This window comes from Bombina bombina, chromosome 7 (assembly GCF_027579735.1).
Source record: "Bombina bombina isolate aBomBom1 chromosome 7, aBomBom1.pri, whole genome shotgun sequence".
Classification (NCBI taxonomy): domain Eukaryota; kingdom Metazoa; phylum Chordata; class Amphibia; order Anura; family Bombinatoridae; genus Bombina; species Bombina bombina.
In genome coordinates, this window is record NC_069505.1 from 196,995,046 (window position 1) to 197,015,544 (window position 20,499).

Below are 20,499 nucleotides of genomic sequence, written 5' to 3' on the forward strand. Positions count from 1 at the left end.
GATGAATTCAGATTACAATCCAGTAAAAATGAGAGTGTAAGCCCTTGTGGCGAGCAGACCTGCTTGAGAGTGAGGTTAGATATTTATTTTGTGACATCTGACTGATCATACTAACAAGTTTATTCTCCTCTCACATTGTCTCTACTCACTGATGGCAGATGTTTAACCCCTGGGCTTATGGAGGCACTTATTGCTCAGAATTTGCAGTGCAAGAGTTAATGAGATTGTTGTAATCCCAGTGCCCTGCAGGGGGGAGTGACAGTCCCTTTAAGTGTGATTTCCTTCCATTGTATTTGAATAGTGATCAGGAAAAAGGAAATGAAAGCAGAGAGAGAGGGGCAGAGCTAGGAACAGTGTGGTCTATATAAGTGACAGTGACACAGGCTCTGCTCAGTAATGGAGGGGAACGCAGGGAGCAGGGGGGGCTCTGGTAACTGACGGACACAGGGGACACGAGGAGGACACAAAGGAGCTGCAAATGTCTACAGCCATTGAGAGGAAGAGCTTGGACCCTGCTGAGTGAGTATTACCTGGGGGGAGCGTGAGGGGGAGAGACATATATGTGTGATGGCTAAGTCATGGGGGCACCCAGGTGAGAGTGCAGGTTACACAGACAAGGGGCAGAAGCAGAGGTCTGCGTGTGAGACAGGGAGGTGAGAGAGGTCTTCCAGTGAGACGGGGTGAGAGGTCTGCCTGTGAGTCAGGGAGGTGAGAGAGGTCTTCCAGTGAGACAGGGAGGTGAGAGAGGTCTTCCAGTGAGACAGGGGGTGAGAGGTCTGCCTGTGAGTCAGGGAGGTGAGAGAGGTCTTCCAGTGAGACAGGGGGGTGAGAGAGGTCTTCCAGTGAGACAGGGGGATGAGAGGTCTGACTGTGAGACAGGGGGTGAGATTTCTGCCTGTGAGACAGGGAGGTGAGATTTCTGCCTGTGAGGCAGGGAGGTGAGATTTCTGCCTGTGAGACAGGGGGTGAGAGGTCTGCCTGTGAGACAGGGGGTGAGAGGTCTGCCTGTGAGACAGGGGGTGAGAGGTCTGCCTGTGAGACAGGGGGTGAGAGGTCTGCCTGTGAGACAGAGAGTGAGAGGTCTGCCTGTAAAACAGGGGGTCCTGTTAGACGGGGTGAAAGGTCTGCCTGTGAGACGGGGTGAGAGGCAGAGGTAAGGGGAGACAATGAGGCAGGCAGAAGGAGATATGATGCTTTAAGGGCGGTGACTAGCTATAGTTAGGGCTCAGACATATACAGCACAATGTGACAAGAAACATGTGGGCAAAAGGGACAATACAGTAGCTGACATGAAAAGGAGGTGCTGTACCTAGTTAGGGAGTTATACGTGAGTAGGGACTGGGGAAAAGGTATCAGCTAGTGCAGATCTTAGTAGTTCACTCATAGTGGGCAAAGTACTGAGGGGAACAGTGCTGGTGGAGAGAGCAGAGTACTGAGGGGTACAGTGCTGGGGGAGAGAGCAGAGTACTGAGGGGTACAGTGCTGGGTTAGAGCAGAGTACTAAGGGGTACAGTGCTGGGGGAGAGAGCAGAGTACTGAGGGGTACAGTACTGGGGGAGAGAGCATAGTACTGAGGGGTACAGCGCTAGGTTAGAGCAAAGTACTAAGGGGTACAATGCTGGGGAGAGCAGCGTACTGAGGGTTACAGTGCTGGGGGAGAGAGCAGAGTACTTAGGGGTACAGTGCTTGGGGGCAGAGAGCAGAGTACTAAGGGGCACAGTGCTGGGGGATAGAGCAGAGTACTGAGGGGTACAATGCTGGTGGAGAGAGCAGAGTAATGAGGGGTACAGTGCTGGGGAGAGCAGAGTTCCTAGGGGTACAGTGCTGCGGAAGAGAGCAGAGTACTGAGGGGTACAGCGCTGGGGAGAGCAGAGTACTGAGGGGTACAGTGCTAGGGAAGAGAGCAGGGAGTACTGAGGGGTACAGTGCTGAGGGAGAGAGCAAAGTACTGAGGGGTACAGCGCTGGGGAGAGCAGAGTACTGAGGGGTGCAGTGCTACTGAAGAGAGCAGGGAGTACTGAGGGGTACAGTGCTGAGGGAGAGAGCAGAGTACTGAGGGTTACAGTGCTGGGGGAGAGAGCAGAGTACTGAGGGTTACAGTGCTGGGGGAGAGAGCAGAGTACTGAGGGGTACAGTGCTGGGGGAGAGAGCAGAGTACTGAGGGTACAGTGTTGGGGGGAGAGAGCAAAGTACTAAGGGGCACAGTGCTCGGGGAGAGAGCAGAGTACTGAGGGGTACAGCGCTGGGGAGAGAGCAGAGTACTGAGGGTTACAGTGCTGGGGGAGAGCAGAGTACTGAGGGGTACAGTGCTAGGGAAGAGAGCAGGGAGTACTGAGGGGTACAGTGCTGAGGGAGAGAGCAGAGTACTGAGGGGTACAGTGCTGGGGGAGAGAGCAGAGTACTGAGGGGTACAGTGCTGGGGGAGAGAGCAGAGTACTGAGGGGTACAGTGCTGGGGGAGAGAGCAGAGTACTGAGGGGTACAGTGCTGGGGGGAGAGAGCAAAGTACTAAGGGGCACAGTACTGGCGGAGAGAGCAGAGTACTGAGGGGTACAGCGCTGAAGGAGAGAGCAGAGTATCGAATGGTACAGTGGTTGTGGAGAGAGCAGAGGGGTACATTGCTGGGTAGAGCAGAGTAATGAGGGGTAGAGTGCTGCGGCAGAGAGCAAAGTACTGATGGGTACAGCGCTGGGGAAGAGAGCAGGGAGTACTGAGGGGTACAGAGCTGGGGAGTGCAGAATACTGAGGGGTACAGTGCTGGGGAGAGCAGAGTACTGAGAGGTACAGTGCTGAGGGAGAGAGCAGAGCACTGAGGGGTACAGCGTTGGGGAGAGCAGAGTACTGAGGGGTACAGTGCTAGGGAAGAGAGCAGGGAGTACTGAGGGGTACAGTGCTGAGGGAGAGAGCAGAGTACTGAGGGGTACAGTGCTGGGGGAGAGAGCAGAGTACTGAGGGGTACAGTGCTGGGGGAGAGAGCAGAGTACTGAGGGGTACAGTGCTGGGGGAGAGAGCAGAGTACTGAGGGGTACAGTGCTGGGGGGAGAGAGCAAAGTACTAAGGGGCACAGTACTGGCGGAGAGAGCAGAGTACTGAGGGGTACAGCGCTGAAGGAGAGAGCAGAGTATCGAATGGTACAGTGGTTGTGGAGAGAGCAGAGGGGTACATTGCTGGGGAGAGCAGCGTAATGAGGGGTAGAGTGCTGCGGCAGAGAGCAAAGTACTGATGGGTACAGCGCTGGGGAAGAGAGCAGGGAGTACTGAGGGGTACAGAGCTGGGGAGAGCAGAATACTGAGGGGTACAGTGCTGGGGAGAGCAGAGTACTGAGAGGTACAGTGCTGGGGGAGAGCAGAGTACTGAGGGGCACAGTGCTGGGTTAGAGTAGATTACTGAGGGGTACAGTGCTGGGTTAGAGCAGTGTACTGAGGGGTACAAAGCTGGGTTTGAGCAGAGTATTGATGGGTACAGTGCTGGGGAGAGCAGAGTACTGAGGGGTACAGTGCTGGGGGAGAGAACAGAGTTCTGAGGGTTACAGAGCTGGGTTAGAGCAGGGGTACAGAGCTCAGGAGAGAGCAGAGTACTGAGGGGTAAAGCGCTGGGAGAGAGCAGAGTACTGAGGGGTACAGTGCTAGGGGAGAGAGCAGAGTACTGAGGGGGACAGTGCTGGGGGATAGAGCAGAGTACTGAGGGGGACAGTGCTGGGGGATAGAGCAGAGTACTGAGAGGTACAGCGCTGGGGGAGAGAGCAGAGTACTGAGGGGTACAGTGCTGGTGGAGAGAGCAGAGTACTGAGGAGTACAGTGCTGGTGGAGAGAGCAGAGTACTGAGGGGTACAGTGCTGGTGGAGAGAGCAGAGTACTGAGGGGTACAGTGCTGGTGGAGAGAGCAGAGTACTGAGGGGTACAGTGCTGGGGGAGAGAGCAGAGTACTGAGGGGTACAGTGCTGGTGGAGAGAGCAGAGTACTGAGGGGTACAGTGCTGGTGGAGAGAGCAGAGTACTGAGGGGTACAGTGCTGGTGGAGAGAGCAGAGTACTGAGGGGTACAGTGCTGGGGAGAGCAGAGTACTGAGGGGTAGAGTGCTGCGGGAGAGCAGAGTACTGAGGGTTATAGCGCTGGGGAAGAGAGCAGGGAGTACTGAGGGGTAAAGAGCTGGGGAGAGCAGAGTACTGAGGGGTACAGTGTTGGGGAGAGCAGAGTACTGAGGGGTACAGTGCTGGGTTACAGCAGTGTACTGAGGGGTACAAAGCTGGGTTTGAGCAGAGTACTGAGGGGTACAGTGCTGGGGAAAGCAGAGTACTGAGGGGTACAGTGCTGGGGGAGAGAGCAGAGTACTGAGGGGTACAGTGCTGGGTTAGAGTAGTGTACTTAGGGGTACAGTGCTGGGTTAGAGTAGAGTACTGAGGGGTACAGTGCTGGGTTAGAGTAGTGTACTTAGGGGTACAGTGCTGGGTTAGAGTAGTGTACTTAGGGGTACAGTGCTGGGGGAGGGCAGAGTACTAAGGGGTACAGTGCTGGGGGAGAGCAGAGTACTGAGGGGTACAGAGCTGGGGGAGAGAGCAGAGTACTGAGGGGTACAGTGCTGAGTTAGAGCAGTGTACTGAAGGGTACAAAGCTGGGTTTGAGCAGAGTACTGAAGGGTACAGTGCTGGGGGAGAGAACAGAGTTCTTAGGGGTACAGAGCTGGGTTAGAGCAAGGGTACAGAGCTCAGGAGAGAGCAGAGTACTGAGGGGTACAGAGCTGGGAGAGAGCAGAGTACGGAGGGGTACAGTGCTAGGGGAGAGAGCAGAGTACTGAGGGGTACAGTGCTGGGGGATAGAGCAGAGTACTGAGGGGTACAGTGCTGGGGGGGAGAGAGCAAAGTACTAAGGGGCACAGTGCTGGGGGAGAGAGCAGAGTACTGAGGGGTACAGTGGTTGTGGAGAGAGCAGAGTACTGAGAGGTAAAGTGGTTGTGGAGAGAGCAGAGTACTGAGGGGTACAGTGCTGGTGGAGAGAGCAGAGTACTGAGGGGTACAGTGCTGGTGGAGGGAGCAGAGTACTGAGGGGTACAGTGCTGGTGGAGGGAGCAGAGTACTGAGGGGTACAGTGCTGCTGGGTTTGAGCAGAGTACTGAGGGATACAGTGCTGGGGAGAGCAAAGTACTGAGGAGTACAGCGGGAGAGAGCAGGGAGTACTGAGGGGTACAGAGCTGGGGAGAGCAGAGTACTGAGGGGTACAGTGATGGGGGAGAGATCAGAGTACTGAGGGGTACAGTGCTGGGGAGAGCAGAGTACTGAGGGGTACAAAGCTGGGTTTGAGCAAAGTATTGAGGGGTACAGTGCTGGGGAGAGATCAGAGTACTGAGGGGTACAGTGCTGGGGAGAGCAGAGTACTGAGGGGTACAAAGCTGGGTTTGAGCAAAGTATTGAGGGGTACAGTGCTGGGGAGAGCAGAGTACTGATGGGTACAGTGCTGGGGGAGAGAGCAGAGTACTGAGGGGTACAGTGCTGGGTTAGAGTAGCGTACTTAGGGGTACAGTGCTAGGGGAGAGCAGAGTACTAAGGGGTACAGTGCTGGGGGAGAGCAGAGTACTGAGGGGTACAGAGCTGGGGGAGATAACTGTGTAGGGGGAGCTGAGGCTCATGTGCCCCTCACACAGACCTGCAGAGCTGGGGTGTAATGTTATCTGATGTCTGCACTAGACAACTTCCTGTGTTACTCTGGGACCTGACACATCTCTCTGGGTGGTGAATTATAGGAAGTTGTCTCATGTTGTCCCTGCAGATACAGACGGGTGTGTGACAGGCTGTGCAGCCTTCTGTCTGTATTTACTGTATGATGGTTTGTGCACAGTTATTTACATATCATTTACCTACATGCCATGTGTGCCAGATACTTGCTAAAGCCTCTAAATGACTAAACAAATGATCTAACCTTACAAGGTTTTTTGGGGGTAAAACCTCTGCAGTGTTACGGGATGGGCAGCTGGTTTTTGTGTGAAACTGAAGGACATTGGGAATAGATAGCTGTAGAATATATAACCCCTCAGCTGCCAGAAGGGGCTGCAGAACTGGCATACCAATGCCCTGGTGCCCATACTGACAGTGAATCTGTTAATATGTTGTGTATCCCAGTCAGTAGCTGGAAATGTGACTGTTAAGAGCTACAAATCACAAAACAAACAGATCAGCAAATAACCAGAAAGCCTATTAATCTGCCCTTATCCTGCTGAAGTGTACTGGGGCAGCGTCATACTGGTGTTTGTCTTTACCACCTCTACGGGACAGCTGCTCTATGCAACAAGCACCCTTGGTGTACATGATCCGGTGCCGAGCTCTATCATAAGTCCCTTAATAAACACAATGATTAGATCTTGTTCCTGTTCCACATCACTTAGTCCCATAGTTATAAGATTAATCTAACTGCCCAGGTATGTATTATTTTGAGTCTGTGCCAACCTGCTAGTTAAAGGCACATGAAACCCAAATTTTTTTTTACAACATGCAATTTAAGCAAAAATTTACTTCTATTTACTAATTTGCTTCATTCTCTTGGTATCCTTTGTTGAAGGAGCAACAATGCACTACCGGGAGCTAGCTAAGCACATCAGGTGAGCCAATGACAAGAGGCATATATGTGTAGCCACCAATCAGCAGCTTGCGTCCAGTACAGGTACAAATCCCCAAATTCAGACTTCCAGAATTATTATTTTCAACCTGCATCTGTGGAGTTGTTTTTTTGTGTTCTAAAGTGCTAGTCTGTACTATCTATCTGATGGTACTATGTATACAACAGTATATAAATGATATAAAACAACCTATGCGTGTATTATGACAGGTAAATATTGTGTAAATGACTTAAGATATTGTTGTTAAAGGACCTGTAAATACAGCAGATTTGCATAATTAACACATGCACAATAAAAAGACAATGCAATAGCACTTAGTATGACCTTCAAATGAGTAGTAGATTTTTTTCTGACAAATTTCAAAGTTATTTCTATGTCCACTCCCCCTGTATCATGTGACAGCCATTAGCCAATCACAAATGCATATACGTATATTCTGTGAATTCTTGCACATGCTCAGTAGGAGGAGCTGGTGACTCAAAAAGTGTAAATATAAAAAGACTGTGCACATTTTTTTAATGGAAGTAAATTGGAAAGTTGTTTAAAATTGCTGCACTATCTGAACCATGAGAGTTTAATTTTGACTTGAGTGTCTCATCCCCAATTCAAGCTGCCTCATTTTATGGGTACAAATACAGATAGCCTGAAGGAACAGCTGTAAACAAAAGAATCAGTGTAAAATGAACCCAGTTATATAAGGTAAATCAATGTCCCCTGTGTATAAACAGATCCGGAATGTTAGAGATACTTTAGGTGGCGTTTAAAGGCTGTGACACACTGCAAGCGGAGTGGGGCGCAGCGTGTAGATGCGGATGTGCGCGCTCAATGTGTCCTGACTTTTCATCTCTGAGCACTTTGCGGCGTCAGGTCGCGTAGCTGAGCGCTCAGATTAAATATTAAAACTTCAGAAGTGATGCAGCCAATGTGTGAGTGCTGTAAAGCTAGATTGGAGAACAATGAAAACCGTTAGCTCACAAAAAAATGAGTGAGTGCTGAACACAGTATCACATGTGCTGTACACGGTATCACGTTGCTGTACACAGTATCACATGTGCTGTACACAGTATCACATGTGCTGTACACAGTATCACATGAGCTGTATACAGTATCACATGAGCTGTACACAATATCACATGTGCTGTACACAGTATCACATGAGCTGTACACAGTATCACATGTGCTGTACAATGTATCACATGTGCTGTACATAGTATCACATGAGCTGTACACAGTATCACATGACCTGTACACAGTATCACATGAGCTGTACACAATATCACATGTGCTGTACACAGTATCACATGTGCTGTACACAGTATCACATGTGCTGTACACAGTATCACATGTGCTGTACACAGTATCACATGTGCTGTACACGGTATCACATGTGCTGTACACAGTATCACGTTGCTGTACACAGTATCACATTGCTGTACACAGTATCACCTTACTGTACACAGTATCACCTTACTGTACACAGTATCACATGTGCTGTACACGGTATCACGTTGCTGTTCACAGTATCACATGTGCTGTACACAGTATCACCTTACTGTACACAGTATCACCTTGCTGTACACAGTATCACGGTGCTGTACACAGTATCACATGTGCTGTACACAGTATCAGTTTTAATCTGTCCGACGGCGCTAACTACCAAGACCAAAGCTCCTATAACAATTGGGTCTCTAGATACCCAAAAAAGACCAGAGAGAAGGGGTGTGTGTTAGGAGCGCCTAATACAAGGCTAGGTCCAATTACAAGGTTTGGACTAAAAATGTAGTACCCTTTAGGAATCCTACAGTGGTATAATAATGGGATCTAATAAGTACAATTTAACAAATGTAATATCACATATAATAACAGCAGAAAATCACAGGTTTAAAAAAGCATAAAAGTATATGGATCCATGATACTTATTAAAAACAACTACAATATAAATAATCCAACAATGGCATTAATAATGATGCAAGGACAAATAGAAAAATAAAAACAGTCAAGCAATAAAGCAATATAAATAAAATACAATAATGGGTGGCTATGTGCAATATCTAGTAAAACTCAATGAGATATGCGGTGGAAATTATATATAAAAAACATGTATAAGAAGCATGTGTAGAAAACATATATAAAAATATAGAAATTTATAATGGATAAAAAGTCCTGTGAAAAATACAATAAGATATATGGTCGCGAATCCGGTGAAAAAAGTTAATCAGGCCCATTTATCAAGCTCCGTATGGAGCTTGAAGGGCCGTGTTTCTGGCGAGTCTTCAGACTCGCCAGAAACACAACTTATGAATCAGCGGTCTAAAGACCGCTGCTCCATAACCCTGTCCGCCTGCTCTGAACAGGCGGACAGGAATCGCCGGAAATCAACCCGATCGAATACGATCGGGTTGATTGACAGCTCCCTGCTGGCGGCCGATTGGCCGCGAGTCAGCAGGGGGCGGCGTTGCACCAGCAGCTCACAAGAGCTGCTGGTGCAATGTTAAATGCGGAGAGCGTATTGCTCTCCGCATTTAGCGAGGTCTTGCGGACCTGATCCGCAGTGTCGGATCAGGTCCGCAAGCCCTTTGATAAATGGGCCTGTATGTGAAGATGTCAAAAAAAATAAAAATAAAAAAATATGTGTCAGAAATCCAAAAAAACAATATAAATAATCTGATTAGAATATCCTCGTAATCCAAATGTCAATCCAAAGGCATGTATATAAATCCAATATTGTGATAATAATAAAAAGTGTTCCACAGTGAAAAATCAAACTAAAAAACAAAGCAGAAATGTCATATATCAGAAAGTCAAATCTTCATTAAAAGTAGGCTTCATAAAAATATAAAAAACAAAAAAACAAAAAACAAATCCTGTGAAAAAGTAGAAAATCCAATCCCTGTGAAAAAAGAAAAAATACAACATAGAGCAGTATACTGTATCACATGTGCTGTACACAGTATCACATGTGCTGTACACAGTATCACATGTGCTGTACACAGTATCACATGTGCTGTACACAGTATCACGTTGCTGTACACAGTATCACGTTGCTGTACACAGTATCACGTTGCTGTACACAGTATCACATGTGCTGTACACAGTATCACGTTGCTGTACACAGTATCACCTTACTGTACACAGTATCACCTTACTGTACACCGTATCACCTTACTGTACACTGTATCACCTTACTGTACACAGTATCACATGTGCTGTAAACAGTATCACCTTACTGTACACAGTATCACGTTGCTGTACACAGTATAACCTTACTGTACACAGTTTCACGTTGCTGTACACAGTTTCACGTTGCTGTACACAGTATCACGTTGCTGTACACAGTATCACGTTGCTGTACACAGTATCACATGTGCTGTACACAGTATCACGTTGCTGTACACAGTATCACCTTACTGTACACAGTATCACCTTACTGTACACCGTATCACCTTACTGTACACTGTATCACCTTACTGTACACAGTATCACATGTGCTGTAAACAGTATCACCTTACTGTACACAGTATCACGTTGCTGTACACAGTATAACCTTACTGTACACAGTTTCACGTTGCTGTACACAGTTTCACGTTGCTGTACACAGTATCACGTTGCTGTACACAGTATCACATGTGCTGTACACAGTATCACATGTGCTGTACACAGTATCACATGTGTTGTACACAGTATCACATGTGCTGTACACGGTATCACGTTGCTGTACACAGTATCACGTTGTTGTACACAGTATCACATGTGCTGTACACAGTATCACCTTACTGTACACAGTATCACATGTGCTGTACACAGTATCACATGTGCTGTACACAGTATCACGTTGCTGTACACAGTATCACGTTGCTGTACACAGTATCACGTTGCTGTACACAGTATCACCTTACTGTACACAGTATCACATGTGCTGTACACAGTATCACATGTGCTGTACACAGTATCACGTTGCTGTACACAGTATCACATGTGCTATACACAGCCTCACGTTGCTGTACACAGTATCACATGTGCTGTACAGTACACAGTATCACATGGGCTATACACAGTATTACAGTGTTGTACACAGTATCACGTTGCTGTACACAGTATCACATTGCTGTACACAGTATCACGTTGCTGTACACAGTATCACATTGCTGTACACAGTATCACAGTTGCTGTACACAGTATCACAGTTGCTGTACACAGTATCACAGTTGCTGTACACAGTATTACATGTGCTGTACACAGTATCACATGGGCTATACACAGTATTACAGTGTTGTACACAGTATCACATGAGCTGTGCACAGTAATACATGTGCTGTACTATTAATGCAGGTGGCAAAAACGTTTCTGTAAATCTTTTGTTTTCAGCAAAGGAGCCAGTGAAACAACTTCCTCTTTAGTGGTAACGTGATCACTAGCAGCAGGCGCTATTACGAAATGACACAAAACTAGGGCTACCTGTATACAAATATTCTGAAATCCAAACCTTTTCTGGTCCCAGCAGTCTGGATAAAGACTTTGTACCAGTAGTGCACTGCTGCTCCTCCAACAAAGGATAACAAGAGAATGAAGTACATTTGACAATATAAATAAATTGGGAAGTTGTTTAGAACTGTATGTTCTATATAATACATGCCCCTTTAATGGAACTTGCTCAAGGAAATCTATTTGCATGAAACATTCTATTCTAAAGTAGCGGTTGCTACTCACCTGTACCTGCAGCTCTCATTACAAAATCCAACTGGTAACGCTCTGCATTTTCTACTGGGCGCCGCCATCTTGTAGCATCCTGTGACGGGGCAGTACACTTTATCTCATTACAGAATCCAGCTTGTAACATACATACACCTGACCTTAAACCTGCAATAAGGAAATATATTTATGATGATACAGGTGATAATGCAGAGACTCTGTGGGTTGAAATAAAGAGTGGGGGAAGAGAATCCTAAAAAAATATTACTAGTAAAAAGCCCTGCAACATTAGTGACTTGGAGGAAACTCAACTACTAATGCAAATAGGAAAGACTGCTAATAATACCAGTGCTGTAAGTATGGGACATTTTAACTACACCGACAGAACTGGCCAAATGAAACTAATAATAAAGTTAAGGGAAATAGATTTTTAAATGTTCAAGGATAACTTCTTGTCACAATTAAAGGGATATGAAACCGAATTTTTTAATTTCATGATTCAGATAGAGCAGCAATTTTAATCAACTTTCTAATTTACTCCTATTATCAATTTTTCTTTGTTCTCTTGGTATCTTTATTTGAATAAGCAGGAATGTAAGCTTAGGAGCAGTCCCATTTTTGGTTCAGAACCTGGGTAGTGCTTGCTGATTGGTGGCTAAAAGTAGCTACCAATCAGAAAGCACTACCCTAGCGTTTACTTTCAACTTGTAATACCGGCGGTAAACTCGACGAACACCCGCAAAAAAACCCACCTTATCACTTACTGTTATCGATCCACTCGTAATCTGGCCCCAAAAAAGCAAAATTCAATGATTTAGGGAAATAGTTAAATAACATAAATTGGGACAATGTATTCACTAATAAAAATACAGAGGATAAATGGATAACATTTAAAACTTTGTTAAAATACACATAGCACATACCACATAGTTAAAAAAAAAAAGTAAAATAAATAAATCCAAGCCAATGTGGCTAAATAAACATTTTTTAAGAGAAATTAGGAAAAACAATAGAGCATTAAAAAAATTATTCAAAGAAAATAGTACAGACTCGACATACCAAATATATAAGGAATGTAACAAAGTATGCAAAAAAGCAATCAAATTAGTCAAAAATTAAAAATGAAAGATTAATTGCAAAGGATTCTAAATCAAACCCTAAAGGCTTTTTAAAGTACACAAATGTCAAAAAATCTAAGAAGGAAAATATAGGTACATTAAAATGTGTGAAGGGTAGCAGGATTAACAGTGACAGGAAGAATGCAGAGGTACTAAACCAGTTGTTTTCTTCAGTATACATAGGAGGAACCAATGGGAGATACTTTGAAACAAACTAGGACGTACTCTAGAGGATATCAGGATAATGTTAAAGTAAATAAAACTCCAGGCCTAGATGGAATACACCCAAGAGTTTTACTTGAACTTAGCACTGTATTAGCCAAACCTCTACTCTAATTTTTCAAGACTCATTATCCTCAGGCATAGTACCCCAGGACTGGCATAAAGCTGATGTGGTGCCACTCTTTAAAAAGGGAAGCAGGACTGATCCAGGAAGCTATAGACCAGTCTTACATCAATAGTGGGGAAGATACTTGAAGGGATTATATTGATGAGTATATTTGTTTAAACAATATTGTGAGTTCAAATCAGCATGGTTTTATGAGAAATAAATAATGTCAAACTAATCTAATTAGATTCTATGAGGTAAAAATATAGATAAAGGGGGAATAAGTTGATGTTATATACTTGGATTTTGCAAAGGAGTTTGATACAGTGCCACATGAGAGATTAATGTACAAAATGAAGGGACTGGGAATAGCTGAAAATGTTAGCTCATGGATAAATAACTGGATAAAAGACATGGAGCAACAAGTAGTAGTAAACAGACAATACTCAGATTGTACAAAGGTAATCAGTGGAGTCCCCCAGGGATTAGTACTGGGCCCTGTTATTTTAATATTTTTATTAATGACTTGGAGCAAGAAATAAATAGCAACATCTCTATTTTTACAGATGATACAATGTTGTATAAGATCATTAGGTCAGTGTAGGATGAACATGCTTTACAAGGCGATCTGCAAAAATTAGAAGAATGGGCAGGTAAATGGCAAATGAGATTTAACACTGGAAAATGCAAAGTTCTACATTTTGGAAGTAAAAATAAGCAATTCATTATTTAAATGGAACAAGGCTTAGCAAAACAGAGGAGGAAAGGGATTTGGGAGTAGTAATAGATAACAATCTAAAGATGGTTGCACAATGCAGGGCAGTGGCTTCTAAGGCTAATAAGATACAAGAGTGTATTAAAAGAGTCATTGATGCAAGGGAGGAAAGCATAATTATGTCACTATATAAATCCCTGGTAAGACCTCACCTTGAGTATGAAGTGCAGTTCTGGGCACCAATCTAAAAAAAAATACATTGCAGTTAAGAGAAGGGCCACAAAATTAATAAGGGAAATGGATCATTTAAGCTTTGAGGAGAGGTTAGCCAAACTGGGTCTGTTTTCTCTAGAGAAAAAGGCACTCGAGAGGTGACATGGTTACTTTATATAAATATATTCAAGGCCCATATACAGAGATGGCAGAAACTCTGTATATTCCAAGAAAATTGTTTGTGACAAGAGGTCAGAATTTAAGGCTGTAGGAAAGAAGATTTAATTTCCTGCAACGTAAACATTTTTTCACTGTAAGAGTAATAAAATTGTGGAACTCATTACCAAAGGAGGTAGTAAATGCCAATACCTTAGATACATTTAAAAATAGTTTAGATACATTTCTATCTAGAAACAGAAGTCAAGGATATAATTGCTTGTGTTAAATGGATCACCTTTTTAAATGGGATTAATTTAAGCTCAAATTGAGCTCTTTTGTAAGTATACTAAGAGGTTGAACTTGATTGACTTCTGTCTTGTTTTCAACCTCATCTACTATGTTAGTATGTTACTATATACACACAAGCAAATATAGATATACACACATATATAATTTTTTATATATATATATATATATATATATATATATATATATATATATATATATATATATATAATGTATATATACATAGCGCAGCATTGCTAGAATCAACTAAATGTTATGTTTTATGCATTTTCTGCAATCCTGGTACATATCCAGAGCAGCGGGGAATGAACTGGGCTCCTGTTAGAAATACACAAACCTCAGTATTTCACAAGGTTTGTATAAGTGGTCAGATAGGCTTATTTCCTTCATTCATTTGGTTAAAAATAAAATAAAAATACACGCACCACCAAGCTGTGATAACAAACATGTTTTCCAGTGAATTGAATGAAATAAAAAAAAGTTTGTGCTTCTTGCATTACTCTGTGCCAGGGAACAGGACGTGTGTAACCACAGATCAGATCATGCAGACAATAGAGGTGTGCACCCTATGCCAGGGAACAGCACATGTATAACCGCAGATCAGAACATGCAGACAATAGAGGTGTGCACCCTATGCCAGGGAACAGCACATGTGTAACTGCAGTTAAGATCAGGGAACACAAGTTCTAGTAGTGTATAGCGGTTATCACATGAGTCAGGCAACACTAGTTCCAGTAGTGTATAGCGGTTATCACATGAGTCAGGGAACACAAGTTCCAGTAGTGTATAGCGGTTATCACATGAGTCAAGGAACACAAGTTCCAGTAGTATATAGCGGTTATCACATGAGTGAGGGAACACAAGTTCCAGTAGTGTATAGTGGTTATCACATGAGTAAGGGAACACTAGTTCTAGTAGTGTATAGCGGTTATCACATGAGTCAGGGAACACAAGTTCTAGCAGTGTATAGCGGTTATCACATGAGTCAGGGAACACTAGTTCCAGTAGTGTATAGCGGTTATCACATGAGTCAGGGAACACAAGTTCTAGCAGTGTATAGCGGTTATCACATGAGTCAGGGAACACTAGTTCCAGTAGTGTATAGCGGTTATCACATGAGTCAGGGAACACAAGTTCCAGTAGTGTATAGCGGTTATCACATGAGTCAAGGAACACAAGTTCCAGTAGTATATAGCGGTTATCACATGAGTGAGGGAACACAAGTTCCAGTAGTGTATAGTGGTTATCACATGAGTAAGGGAACACTAGTTCTAGTAGTGTATAGCGGTTATCACATGAGTCAGGGAACACAAGTTCTAGCAGTGTATAGCGGTTATCACATGAGTCAGGGAACACAAGTTCCAGTAGTGTATAGTGGTTATCACATGAGTAAGGGAACACTAGTTCTAGTAGTGTATAGCGGTTATCACATGAGTCAGGGAACACAAGTTCTAGCAGTGTATAGCGGTTATCACATGAGTCAGGGAACACAAGTTCCAGTAGTGTATAGTGGTTATCACATGAGTAAGGGAACACTAGTTCTAGTAGTGTATAGCGGTTATCACATGAGTCAGGGAACACAAGTTACAGTGTGTTATTTATAGCTAACCAGGCTAATAATATGTATATACTAGTGGGGGCCCTGAGGTTAGTTTACTCTTGCCTTTTTGCTGTTCACAACCTAAGCAGATCCCCTGTTTTCCCCAGAGAGCCGGTGGACGAGGTCCTGCAGATTCCACCTGCACTGCTTACATGTGGGGGCTGCCAGCAGAGCATTGGTGACCGCTACTTTCTAAAGGCTATAGACCAGTACTGGCATGAGGACTGTTTGAGCTGTGACCTTTGTGGCTGCCGTCTGGGGGAGGTTGGAAGGAGGCTCTACTACAAGCTGGGGCGCAAGCTGTGCCGGAGAGACTACCTCAGGTAATTTGTGGGCACCTGGGATATTCTGGCTCTGCAAACTAGCCACTTATCTTTTATTCAGCCATATTAACCCTTTGGCTTCTAAAGAGCAGACCAAGCTGGCTGCAATATCAGCCTTATGCTTGTCTCATGAGCAGGGAGGTTAGGCTACTTATCAAGCACTTTTGTATTGTGGTCCTCACATTTACATTGCCTGAAGTGTTTTTCTTCTATACAGTGTGTGTTTTACTTATAATAGGCCATAGGCTCTGGGTACTTGAGGATCAGATGACTAATGACAAACTGTCCCTATTCGAGAAGGACAGTCCCTGATTCTAAGCTCTGTCCTGCTGTCCCTATTTGCAGAATTTACCTTAGCCCCACACATGAAGCACCCAGACATGCCACATATTACCCAGGCACACACCAATTGACCTCCCAGGCACACCTATAAACTACCCAGACACACCCCTTGACCACCCAGACACACACATAATTCCACCCACTAACCACCCATTATCCCACTCCTCTCAACACAGTGCCACCCACAAAATGGTGACGGGCCCCCAACAACCTCATAAGTCCCAAATACCCAGCCACAAATGTTGGGAGGTATGATAAATGACATTTCCAGATGAGGTTACATAAATATAGTCGTCCTAACTCGACACCTCCCTGGGAAAAAGCACAGGGGAGAAAAAACAGCCTTAATGGTGTAGTATTACCAAACCACTGGCTTTATTGCATTTCCATACAAGGAAGAGGTTAGAGTACATCACATGCTCTACTGCTTACCCCAATTTTTTGGCATCTGGCATCTCTAGAAATCACGTTGGCAAATTCCACATGTTCCACAGCTCTGTCTGTCTATAGGCTAAACTCAGAAATAAATGTTCCTCTACACATATCAGGAGATTTCTGTTCTTTTACTGAAGAGCAACTAAATACAACCTATTATTATACAGCCCATATTTAATTTATTATGATGTAAGTGAATACAACTTTTCCAATCACACATTGGCAGTAAACGGTTTCACACATATATCAGTTTCCCTAAAAACCATATAGAGAGTTAAATAGTCCTAGTCTCTCCCCAGCATACAGACCTATAGTGTTGAGGGTCACTTGTCACTTCCTAGTGAGACTTCTGAAAACGTTAGATTGTGGCAAGAGGACGACATAGGATACAGACTGATGTGCTCCAATACATTTTCTGCCAGTACTAAAGTGACGTGTGGACAGCACCATGGTGCTGATATTCTTTTGTCTGTTCTCTTCTAGACTGAACAGTAGTTTTATCTTTGTGGACACTTTACACAAGGGTCAGAGCAAGGTCTGAACAAAGGTGTCTCTGCAATCCTGTAGATAATATCCCTTTCCTGTACTGACCCCTGTTAATAAAGCCCAGTACATTTGCTTAGCTTGTGGGTTCATTGTAGAAGCTGCCAAGTCAATAGTTATAACCTGTCGCTTTTATGCCTTTTATTTTATAAAGCATATTCCACAAAGCAAATGATGAACGAGGGCTCTATAACTACAGCAATATATGTCCTGTACAAAATGTGTTATTATGCAGACAACAAATTAATTCAGCCTGGAACCCTGACAAAACCTCAAGCCGGGAAACCCTGACAAAACCTCAAATCCCAAAAAAACTCACATTAGTCAGCATATCTCAGCTATCAGTTTCCCAGTAATATATAAATTAACTTGTCTCATGAACAGAACCTCCCCATTGTGGATTGTAATTTATTCTTGGGTTTTGCTCCTCAGGCTTTTTGGCCAGGATGGCCTCTGTGCTTCTTGTGATAAGCGGATCAGAGCATACGAGATGACCATGCGGGTGAAGGACAAAGTGTACCATCTAGAGTGCTTCAAGTGCGCCGCCTGCCAGAAACACTTCTGTGTGGGGGACAGGTACCTGCTTATAAATTCGGACATTGTGTGTGAGCAGGACATTTTTGAGTGGACCAAAATTAATGGGATGATGTAGCACTGTGGGTCTTTACCAATCTTCTGATGGCTGTGGATACTGGGATTTTGACTTATGGGACAATGACAGCCTGTGGTTGTATTTTTGTTAAGGAACATTGTCTACTGCTCATAAACTATCTACATCCCAAACTGGGCCGATGCCAGACAAAATAAAATATACTACACAATAACATCAACTGGACTGCAGCCGTGAATAGGACCAAATGTCTGGCCATAACACTAAATTACTACAAATGGATACATATAACCAAGTAACGTTGCCTGGACTTTTTTTCCCAGAGCTCTCCTTGCTACAATACTAAAGTATATTGAGATAATACTGTATAGCTTTCAGATCAGTGTGATGTAATATATCTCTGTGGCTCTACAGGATACCAGGGGGCACATACCAACTCATTCTTGAAATATAAAGACACATCATCAACAGGATAAAACAACTAAGTGGTTTAAATTCCATAAACACATGACTTGTTTGGTTATGTCCTAGCCTTGCAGCAGTAGTGTAAACTTTTGTACAGTGTATATACAACACAACTTGCTCACTATTCAGTAGTTGCAAATCTATGCAAAAAACAGCATATTGTTTGTATCAGGAACCTATCTGCTCTTAATAAAGAGATCATTGGATAATATTCCAGCTGCACATAAGGATGAGTATGTCAAACACCAAGGTGGTGCTATGTCCTCCACTTTAGTACCTTACCCCCAGCCCAGTACTTATAGGTGCCAGCCGCTGTTAATGTATAAGCTAGTGTGTTATTTATGCTTCTGCCCTTTGTAAAGCAAGGAGAAGGGGAAGGCTCTGTGTAAAGCAAGGGGAGGGAGAAGGGCGAGACTCTGTGTAAAGCAAGGAAAGGGGAAGGCTCTGTGTAAAGCAAGGGGAGGGAGAAGGGTGAGACTCTGTGTAAAGCAAGGAAAGGGGGAAGGGGGAGGCTCTGTGAAAAGCAAGGAAAGGGGGTAGGGTGAGGCTCTGTGTAAAGCAAGGAGATGGGGAAGTTCCAAAGGGGGAGGTTTTGTGTAAAGCAAGGAGAAGGAGAAGGGGGAGGTCCAGTGTAAAACAAGGAGAGGGGGAAGGGGGAGGCTCTCTGTAAAGCAATGAGAGGGGTTTAGTGGGGAGGCTCTATGTAAAGCAAGGAGAGACAGAGAAGGGGGAGGCTCTGTGTAAATTAAGGGCAAGGGGGAGGATCTGTGTAAAGCAAGGAGAGGCAAAAGGAGGGAGGCTCTGTGTAAACAAGAAGGGGGGGGGGGGTGTATATAAAGCGCCTATCCAAGGAGGCTTAAAGGGACAGTTTACTCAAAAATTTTCTCCCCTTTAATTTGTTCCCAATGTTCCACTTTACCTGCTGGAGTGTATTAAATTGTTTAAGTATTTCATTGCCCTTATATTGGCTTTTGAAATAGCTTATGTAGCCAGTGGTATCCTCATCTATCCTTAAAGGGACACTGTACCCAAAAATTTAATTTTGTGATTCAGATTGAGCATGAAATTTTATGCAAATTTCGAATTTATTGCTATTATCAAATTATCTTCATTCTCTTGGTATCTTTATTTGAAATGCAAGAATGTAAGTTTAGATGCCGGCCCATTTTTGGTGTTCAACCTGGGTTGTCCTTGCTGATTGGTGGATAAATTCATCCACCAATAAAAAAGTGCTGTCCAGAGTACTGAAACCAAAAAAAAAGCTTAGATGCCTTCTTTTTCAAATAATGATAGCAAGAGAACGAAGAAAAATTGATAATAGGAGTAAATTAGAAAGTTGCTTAAAATTGCATGCTCTTTCTGAATTACAAATGAACAAATTTGGGTTCAGTGTCCCTTTAAAGTTTTTGGACTCGAGGCCATGCTGTGTTAACACAGCCAGTAGAAGAAATTACACTCCCAGTGGGTTATAGAAGAGATAAGGTAATAAAATGTTAATTTTCCATTGTTCTCTACAAGTATTGGTGATTGGTTTATGGACAGATATAAGATAAAGACACATGTATATGTACACAATGTGATAAAGTAATAAGATCTGATTATACCTACATATATAAGATAAAGACACATGTATATGTACACAGTGTGATAAAGTAATGAGATCTGATTATACCTACAGATATAAGATAAAGACACATGTATATGTACACAATGTGATAAAGTAATAAGATCTGATTATACCTACAAGCTCAACCCATTTTATTAGGTTGTGGCTTCAAAACACAAAATCAGATAATTCATATACACAAATAAGCCTTAAAAAGCAAATCTCATACATTTTATACTCTGCTGCTGGTAAATAAAGTAATTGGAAACGCATTAAGGGAAAAACAATTTTATAGTATACTGTCCCTTTAAGTGACTAAGCGATATAGTAAAATGTGGTCTAATATGTAATAGAAATATAGAGATCAAGCATACAAATAATTGCATAACAAATACAATAAAAATATGGATCCATGCATCAACAGGATGACATTAAAATGACAG

The 20,499-nt window shown here is 43.6% G+C and overlaps 1 protein-coding gene across 3 annotated transcripts; it reads left to right on the forward strand.

Moving 5' to 3' along the window:
* Positions 1 to 333: 333 nt before the first annotated feature.
* Positions 334 to 18,661, forward strand: LMO2 (LIM domain only 2). Of its 3 annotated transcripts, none has more exons than XM_053720541.1 (4): positions 365 to 519; positions 6,547 to 6,586; positions 15,840 to 16,055; positions 17,808 to 18,661. In XM_053720541.1, exons 2-4 carry the CDS (start codon positions 6,555 to 6,557, stop codon positions 18,025 to 18,027), a joined length of 468 nt encoding a protein of 155 aa, XP_053576516.1. In that variant the 5' UTR covers positions 365 to 519; positions 6,547 to 6,554; the 3' UTR covers positions 18,028 to 18,661. The 3 variants fall into 3 exon arrangements, with proteins under 3 accessions (XP_053576514.1, XP_053576516.1, XP_053576515.1); XM_053720540.1 differs by having other exon boundaries at positions 503 to 519; positions 6,547 to 6,648; XM_053720539.1 differs by lacking the exon at positions 6,547 to 6,586 and having other exon boundaries at positions 334 to 519.
* Positions 18,662 to 20,499: the final 1,838 nt, after the last annotated feature.

Coding starts and splice junctions, on each gene's coding strand:
- LMO2 (XM_053720539.1), top strand. CDS start 479: ATGTCTACAGCCATTGAGAGGAAGAGCTTGGACCCTGCTGA. Junction 520..15,839: donor AAGAGCTTGGACCCTGCTGA/GTGAGTATTACC, acceptor TGTTTTCCCCAG/AGAGCCGGTGGACGAGGTCC. Junction 16,056..17,807: donor TGCCGGAGAGACTACCTCAG/GTAATTTGTGGG, acceptor TTTGCTCCTCAG/GCTTTTTGGCCAGGATGGCC.